At 53.1% G+C, this 9,076-nt stretch overlaps 1 protein-coding gene across 1 annotated transcript; it reads left to right on the top strand.

The window, feature by feature from the left end:
* Positions 1-1,025: 1,025 nt before the first annotated feature.
* Positions 1,026-7,415, top strand: Arrdc5 (arrestin domain containing 5). The gene is made up of 3 exons (XM_006982251.4): positions 1,026-1,367; positions 3,780-3,985; positions 6,856-7,415. The coding sequence occupies exons 1-3, from the start codon at positions 1,115-1,117 to the stop codon at positions 7,372-7,374; spliced, it is 978 nt and encodes a 325-aa protein (XP_006982313.4). The 5' UTR covers positions 1,026-1,114; the 3' UTR covers positions 7,375-7,415.
* Positions 7,416-9,076: the final 1,661 nt, after the last annotated feature.

Raw genomic sequence — 9,076 nt, 5'->3', positions numbered from 1 at the left:
TTTTGGGGAGCTCTTACAAGGTTGTCCCTCCAAAAATGTTTCAAGTATCTCCCTGTGACCTCCAACGGTATCCAGGCCCTCATCTCCAAGGTCTGGGAGAAAAGGGCCTTCCACAGTGAGGTAGGCTCTACAAGTGTGGCAAAGGATTTCCCAGATTGAATAGCCTGGTGGCACACACCTGGTACCCCAGCACTTGGACAGTAGGGGCAGAAGGACCAGGAGTTCAGAGTCATCTTCAGTTACATGGCAAATTCCAGGCCAGCATGGACTACATGAGACCTTGTCTCAAAAATACAAACAATAAAATAACATTTTAACATTAAAAATCAGGGCATACAAGGTAGCTTCAGCCGGCGGAGGTGACTGCTGTCAAGACTGAGGAGATGAGTTCAATCCTGAACACAGATAGGGGAAGAAAACTGACTTCCATGAGTTACAACCTTCACATGTATGTGCCCACGCACTTACAAATAAAAAAAAATTTAAATTTTCATTAAAAAAAAAAAGCAGGGAGACATGATGTCACTGTCCACAAAAGCAATCACACAAGGCAAGTCAAGACAGACCACAGACAAGGAACAGTCCCACAGAGCATCAGGACGTCTAGCTCAGAGCTCAGACTTCAGTGTCCAGAAACTCACTACAAGCCCCAGGATGACCCCAAACTTGGCCATCCTCCTGCCTCACAAGTGCTGGGATTAAAAGCATAAGCCCCCAAGCCTTCTGGTTTATTTTATTCCAAACTTCACACAAAGTTGCCCAAGCTAGCCTTGAACTGTTTTGAGCTTCCTGCCTCAGCCTCCTAAGTTGATGTGGGGACAGGCCTGGAGTCCCAGGCCCAGACTGGAGGGTCTTGGTTTTCTATGATGTCCTAGGGAGCAAGGGTCAGGACTGGGGTGTGATGGTCCCAGAGATGAGGGAGGACCAGGAATTCAAAGTCATCCTTGGATACCAAAAGAGCTCAAGGCCAACCTGGGCTATCAGAGAACCTGTCTCCCTTCCCGGAACTCTGGGTGTAGTGATATCACAGAGGTCATCACAGCTGAGTAGCCCAGGGGGACCTGGGTGGTACTCGGGGGAGGGAAAGGATGTGTCTCCCCCCGCCCAACCTCCCATGACTGTGGTGAAGTCCATCGAGGTGGTGCTGCCCCAAGATGCAGTCTACCTGGCCGGTTCGAACATAGATGGGCAGGTGGTCCTCATCCTCAACAGCACCCTCGTGGACCCTGTTGTGAAGGTGGAGCTCGTGGGTAGGGGTTACGTTGAGTGGAACGAAGAAATTGGACAGAACCGCGATTATAGCAGAGATGTTATTTGCAATAATAAGGCAGATTACGTACATAAAACAAAGACATTCCCAATAAAAGGTAAGAAAGCAGCCTGGGGCTGGAAGGCAAACACATCTGCTAGTCAATCAACAGTCCTTGGGAGTATCATGGATTAGAGATAGGCAGAGGGAAGTTATGTTAAATACTGACCAGTGTGAAGATATGAAGACTCAGGAATCACACAGGACAGAGACATCCCAAATGAACTCCTGGGAGGTATTATATTCAGTCCCACAAATGGCTGTGAGGGGCCCTCGAAGAGACCATTCTTGTTAGAATTCATGAACATCTCCCTCTGGTGCTGAGACTCCAGAAGATCCAGAAAGAGGTCCTGAAGGTCACATGGGAGGAGGGGAGGACAGAGAACTCAGGACAAAGATTGTCAGCCCTGCCAACCCGGCTCTGACATATGCAAGCATTATAGTTCAGATGGAAAGGTATCCTGGAAGTCGGGACCCAAGAAATACCACAAAGTCACACTGCACAACAAACCTCACACAAGAGATTTACTGGGAGGGGAAAATCCAGGAAGGTGGCTGCCTCTGCTCAGGCAAGAAATAGCAGGGAACTGAACAGAAGGCAGGATTTATATCAAGTTTCTTGGGGTGGGGGGACGGAGCTTTTTAGGATGGGGATTGGTTGGATTTCAAGTCCAGAACTTGGGCTTTTTACTCTGTAGGGCACTTAGAGTGTTCTGTGGGTGGAACCTGGCAGTTGGAAGGCCTCAGGAGGGGGGCTTACATCATCACTGGGAACTCTGGTTCCTTCCCAAACCGTGTTATTGGGTTGTTGCGGGTGTTCACAGGGTTTCTAAGTTTGAGGTTTAGTTTAGTTTTGTCTTTTTTGAGACAGGATCTCATTATGTAGCCCTGACTGTCCTGGAACTTGTTCTGTAGACCATGCTGGCCTCAGACTTAGAGAGAACCTCAATCTTTCAGCAATCCTCCTGCTTCTGCCTCCCAAGTGCTGGGGTTGAAGTGTACTCTATCGTGCCCTGGGTTTGTTTTTAATACTTTTTATATTTAGTTGTTATATGCATGAATATTTTGTTTGTGTATCTGTGCACCATGTATATACTGGTGCCCAAGGAGGTCCGAAGAGAGCATCAGATCCCAGGAACTGGAGTTACAACTGGTGTGAGCTGCCAAGTGGGCACTGGGAATCCAACTTGAGTCCTCTGCAAGAACAGCCAGTGTGCCAGGCAGTGGTGGCGCACGCCTTTGATACCAGCACGCCGGAGGCAGAGGCAGGCAGTTCTCTGAGTTCGAGGCCAGCCTGGGCTACAGAGTGAGATCCAGGATAGGTGCCAAAGCTACACAGAGAAACCCTGTTTCGAAAAAACAAACAAGCAAAAAAGAGCAGCCAGTGCTCTAAGCGCCATTTCCAGCACCTTCCTTTGTTTTTAAGAAAGGGTTTTACTCTGCACCATCATGCCAAGTGTTGGGGGTGTTTTCTTCACTGAAAGAGCTAACACTCAACTGGGTACAGTAGCACTCTGGAGGCTGAGGCAGGAGGATTGCTGAAGGTTTTGAGCCAGCCTATGGCACAGAGCTCTGGGTTCCATCCCCAGCACCACATTACCCAGGGGTGGTGGTTCACACTGGTCACCTTGGCGCTGGAGAGGGAGGCAGGAGGGTCAGGAGTGCAGGTCATCCTACGAAGTGACCTCCAGGCCAGCTAAAGCTCATCCTGAAAGACGCAACACAATACCTTGTGTCTCATTCAGCTACTTAGGGTTTTACTGAGCATGGACTGTTTTCCAAATGTGTGCTAAGTGTTGAACCTACTACTCTGAATACAACAGATAATGGTCCTGATGTCTCGGAAATTGCTCCGGAAGGGAGGCAATAGCAGCTTTGGAGGTGGACAGCGGTGGCACACGCCTTTAATCCCAGCCCTCAGGAGGCTGAGGCAGGAGGATCTCTGAGTTTGAGGCCAGCCTGGTCTACATAGAGAGACCCTATCTTTAAAAAAAAAGGGGGGGGCTTAGAGAGGGTCCATCAGATAAGGGCACTTGTTGCCAAGCCTGGAGACAAACATGCTCGCCACACACAAACAAGTAAATGAAAATGTAATAGCCACACGGCAGTGATGGCGCTCACCTTTAACCCCAGCACTTCGGAGGCAGAGGCAGGAGAGGCAGGTGGATCTCTGAGTTCAAGGCCAGCCTGTCTTGAAAAACCAAAAAGAAAAGTAATGAGAGAGAGAGAGAGAGAGAGAGAGAGAGAGAGAGAGAGAGAGAGAGAGAGAGAGAGAGAGAGAAAGCAGGCAGAAAAGAAAAAACAAGTTCACAGAAAAGTAGGCAGGGTAGGGTAGGAGGGCCCAGCGTTCTCAGCTGTCCCTCAACAAAGATGGGGGTATGGCTCAGTGGTTAGGCCCTAGCCCCAGTTCCCCCACCAGACAAGGTTCTGGAAGGTTCTCATACACGGCCTCGGTGTGTTTTGCTTACAGATAATTGGTTAAGGGCAGGCAGCCACACCTTTGACTTCCATTTCAACTTACCTCCCAGGCTCCCGTCCACCTTCAACAGCAAGATTGGCCACGTCTCCTACTTCGTGCAGGCCCTGTGCATGGGCCGGGAGCATATCCTGGCCAAGAAGAAGCTGTACTTGCTGGTCCAAGGGATTTCTGAATTCCGCCAGCGGAACCTAATCCAGGTACTCAGGAGACGGGAGCGGGAAGGGTAGGGCTGCTGCTGACCCAGGTTCCTGGGTGATTTCACAACAGGGTGCTGGGGTTGCAGGCAGGACAGGAACAGGGCTTGGTAAGTAGAGGTGATTATTGCCAAGCGTGGTGACCTAAGTTTGAATCCCAGGGCCCATTTGCAGAGAGAAGGAGAGAACCAACTCCTGCAAGATGCCTCTGACCTCCCCATGCATGGTGAAGCCTGGGCTGCTCTCCCCTACCACCTTACACACACACACACACACACACACACACACACACACACACACACACACACTAACTGATCAGAAACTTTAATAAGCCGGGCGGTAGTGGCGCACCCCTTTAATCCCAGCACTCGGGAGGCAGAGCGAGGCGGATCTCTGTGAATTTGAGGCCAGCCTGGGCTACAGAGTGAGACCCAGGACAGGCACCAAAACTACACAGAGAAACCCTGTCTCAGAAAAAAAAAAAATTAAAAAAATGTAATTAAAAAAGGTAACTCAGAAACCAAAGCAAGAGCCTAGCAGGTGCAGTGGCTCTCGACTTTGCGATTTTACGCCCTGGGATATTTGGCCCTGGGACATCTTGCAGATGAGTGGCCGTTGGGGGCCACTCCAGGCCTGCGGTTCATAATGGAGCCCCCCCCCCAGCACTCCCAAACCTCCCCAAAGCCAAATGAGGGCATTTGAAAGAAAAGTCTGGGCGAAAGTGACCGCCACCGCACTGGAGAAGCTCCCGGCATGGAGTGTGCAGAGCCAGGGAGGCCCGACACCCCACAGGGCCCAGGACACTCACAGAGAATGATCCGTCCTTCCTCAGTGTCCCTGAGAGAACCTTCAGCATGCCCAGGCTTCAGCATTCATGGCCCAAGTGACACTATGGGGGACCTCCTGACAGAGAGAGAGAGAGTTCTAGAAACTTGGGCCTGGCTTAGGCCAGTGACACAGCCCCCACATAGAGGCTGTCACCTCCACAGCAAAGGAAGCTTGTGATCCAGCCAACCACAGGGGAGATGCTGGGGGCGCTCAGGACCTGAGCACCTGCCCCCCGGGTGCCCTTGGTGGGTCGTGCACCCTCTCTGGGGTCTGCATGAGAACCAAGGTGACTCATGGAGAACCGTGAGGGAGCAGCAAGTGGAGAGCACAGCCTGTGCAAAGGCCCTGGGGTGCACAGAGCCCAGTGGGAAGGTGTGGTGAGGAAGCCCGTGTGTGAACCCCCCAACTTTGTCCTCACATATGGCAGTGGGCTCCTCATGCCTGCAGAGGCCCTCTTGCGCCTGGGAAGTTGAAGTTTTCACCATATGGGAGGGGCTCAAAGGGGTTCTCTCGGCCTTGACGTAGCTGGCAGAGAGATATGGACCCTTGTTGAGAAGGCTGGAGAGATGCAGGGGTCAGAAGTTGAGAGTGGAAGATGATGTCAGAAGGTCAAAGGTTGGCTAGACCCTGGACCCCAAGAGGACAGCTTGTGACGCTGACTGTACTTTATTTTTTTCTTCCTCTCTTTGCATTTCTTTACCTTGGTGGAGGGCTCCATAGCGAATGGATGGGCGTCAGAGGACACCTGTGGGGGTCAGTCCTTTCCCTCCACTGTGCGGGTCCCGGAACTGAACTCAGGCAGGCGCTTTTGCCCATTGAACCGTCCCAGGGGCATGAGCCGCGGCCCCACGCCATGGCTTTTATCGTTCAAATCAAGGGTTGTGACCTCTGAGAAAGTTGCAAAAATCGATTTAGCACAAACTGCGTGTGGCAGTGGACCCCTGTCATCCTGGCACTTGAAAGACTTAGGAGGATGGCGGTGTGCTAGAGGCTACCCAGTGAGGCCATGATCACAATAGTGGTAACAGAAATAAAAACAGTATGCCGGGCGGTAGTGGCGCACACCTTTAATCCCAGCACTCGGGAGGCAGAGGCAGAGGCAGGCAGATCTCTGTGAGTTTGAGGCCAGCCTGGTCTACAGAGTGAGATCCAGGACAGGCACCAAAACTACACAGAGAAACCTTGTCTCAAAAAACAAAACAAAACAAAAAAAGAAAGAAAGAAAGAAAGAAAGAGAGAGAGAGAGAGAGAGAGAGAGAGAGAGAGAGAGAGAGAGAAAGGAAGGAAGGAAGGAAGGAAGGAAGGAAGGAAGGAAGGAAGGAAGGAAGGAAGGAAGAAAGAAAGAAAGAAAGAAAGAAAGAAAGAAAGAAAGAAAGAAAGAAAGAAAGAAAGAAAGAAAGAAAAAAAAACCAGTAAATTTAGACAGGAGGATGGCGGTCTGTTAGAGGCTACCCAGTGATACCATGATCATAATAGTGGTAATAGAAATCAAAACAGGAAATTTAGACAGGAAATCATTGTACAAATGCACGGGATAAGGGACTAAAGCCGGGTGTCAACTCAGAAATGCCTACGGATTCAAGGGAGCTGAGACATCCTGCTTTCAAAGTGTACAAACTCAATGAGCAAACCTCTTAAATACTCCAAGAAGCATTCTTGTTTCTTTTGAGACAGACAGGGTTTCTCTGTGTAGCCCTGGCTGTCCTGGAACTCACTTTGTAGACCATGCTGGCCTCGAACTCACAAGAGATCCACCTGCCTCTGCCTCCTGAGTACTGGGATTCCAGGCGTGCCCCACCACACCTAGCTCTGCCCTGTGCTTTTTAAAATAGTCTCATTCTATAGCCCAGGCTATCCCTTCTGTAGCCCAGGCTGGCTTTGAACCAACCATCCTCCAATCTGAGCCTCCTGGTGCTCCAAGGTCCCTAGGGCTGGAGACACAAGTCCAGGAGACAGAAGTCCGGGTCCCAAGTCCCCCCCAGTCCCCCCCAGCCTGCAGGAGCTGCGACGATGGGTGCTCAGCGGGTCACCCTCTCCCCTTCTAGAACCCCCTGTTGGTGGAAGCCGAGAAGAAGGTATCCTACAGCTGCTGTAGCCAGGGCTGGGTAAAGCTGCAGGTACAGATGGCCAAGAACACCTTCGTGCCGGGCGAGAAGGTGACCTTCACGTCGGAGATCCGCAACAACACGGGCAAGTACATCAAGACGGTGGTGTTCGCCCTCTACGCCCACGTGCAGTACGAGGGCTTCACGCCCAACGCCGAGCGGCGCCGGAGGGCAGACAGCAGTGAGCTGCTCCGGCAGGTGGCCAACGCCCGCATCCCGGCCTTCAACAGCACCACGGTGGTCAGTGCCTTCACCTTGCCCCTGGTGTTGTCCGTGAGCAATGGCTCCCAGGAGAATGAGCTCATGCAGACCAGCTATGAGCTTGTAGTGACTGTCCACCTCCCCTGGTCCTTGTCAACTGTCAAAGCCCGGCTCCCCATCATCATCACCAGCACCAGGGAAGACCAGGCCAACTGCCCCCAGACGGATGAGTCACCAAACGAGGATCCACGGGTTTGAATGCCGGAACTTTAAATATTAAAAGCCTATTGTAACTCTAAGTGAGTTGCTTGTCTGTTAGGCCTAGGGCTAGCCTGGCATGTGCAATGCCCGAGGCTCTATACTGGATACCCTGTAATCCCGGTGTGATGGCACACATCTGTCACCCCAGCACTCAGGAGATGGAGGAACAGGAGTTCAAAGCCATCCTCAGCTTCATAGCGGGGTGCGTAGCAAGCTCCGGGCTAGCCTGGGCTATATGAGACCCAGTCTGAAGGGAACAGAGACGTCTCTAAGGTCTTGGCAGAGCAGCCACTCTGGGCCAAGTTCCCGTGGATTGAGTATCTACCTCTAAACAGAGATCACCAAGGCCTTTGGCATGGTGGCACACGCCTGTTGTCCCGGTACTGGGAAGACTGAGAGGTTTAAGGTCATTCCCAGCTACATATGGATTGCCAGCCAACCTGGACTATGTGCGACCCCATGTCAGAGTTCACGCCACAGCTGCCATCAGCAACCCAGCTAAGGCTTTCTGGACCATTCTCTCCAGCTCCGCAGCTTTCACAGGGAGACTCCTTCCCCCTCCACCCCTGAGACTCAGTGACCCACAGGAGCAAGCGTTGGGGACACTTCCTGTGTGGTGACTGATGGCACCCACCATGCCAGGTGGGCTAACGGGAGAAGGCAGCTGGGGCCACCCTGCTTCCTGTCCCCCGTGGAGGGGCCCCTCATTCTTCCTGGCTCCCAACCCCCAAATAAACCCCCTCCCGGGAACCTAAGCCGCTCACACAGCTGCAGGCTCCGGGGAGAGGTGGTTGCTGCTGCTACCCAGGGACTGCCCGGACTGCAAGCCCCAGTCACCAGTGCTGTGACCAGGCGCCCCACCATCTAGGGCTGGTGAGAGAAGCCCACCCCTCTTGTCAATTAGAGGGACTTGAGGGTCCTATCCAGCTGGATGCCCCGCCCGGGTCCAATGTGACACCTCCATGTTCGCTTATTCAGTTTCAAGGTGGTCACCCGGACAGCAGCCCCGGAACAAAGAGGCACCGGAACAGCTTGTTCCCACCGGCATGACAACACACCAGGATGTCCCGGTGGCTGGCAGTGCTCTGAGCGGCCGGCCACGCCAGGCCACTCTGGGCCAGACTGCCCTCTCTGGGGACTGGGAGGGCTGTGGTCCCGGAGGGATTAGGTTACAGGCCCCACAGGACACAGCCCTTGGGCCCGGCCAAGATATTTACAAAGTGAAGCCTGCCCACTGGCCCGCTTGCTTTGAAGTCACCTCAGGAGCCACCCGGCAGCCTGCATGGTTTGTCTCAGAGCCCAGAGAAACAAGGGGCCTAGGAGACTTTAGTGGCTGCCTCTCACAGGAGCCGGAGTGGCCAGGATGCGATGGCCCACGGGGCCTGGAAGAGCTCGGCCAGCCTGGTGGGCCACGGGGTCTCAGAGCTGTGCCCCTCCCCCAAGACCACCGCAGCCTCTCACGGGGACAGCGGGCAGCTGGCGCCAGGAGGCCCCGGAGGGAGGGCGGGGACAGCCAGGGCCTGCATGTTAAATGTCCCCCAGCTTCCTGTGGTGAGGGGCAAGATAAAGCCCTGGCCACAGAGGCCACGTGAGTAGAAGCCGTGGACAGCAGCTGGCTTTGCTGAGTAGAAGCAAGGACTGTTGACGGTGTCCTCCAAAGAGTGAGGACATGATGGCACCAGGACTCTGCAGACAGAGA

The sequence above is a fragment of the Peromyscus maniculatus genome, chromosome 22 (genome assembly GCF_049852395.1).
Source record: "Peromyscus maniculatus bairdii isolate BWxNUB_F1_BW_parent chromosome 22, HU_Pman_BW_mat_3.1, whole genome shotgun sequence".
Taxonomy (NCBI): domain Eukaryota; kingdom Metazoa; phylum Chordata; class Mammalia; order Rodentia; family Cricetidae; genus Peromyscus; species Peromyscus maniculatus.
Note: the sequence above shows the minus strand (reverse complement) of the source record. Positions and strands in the feature narration are given on the sequence as shown.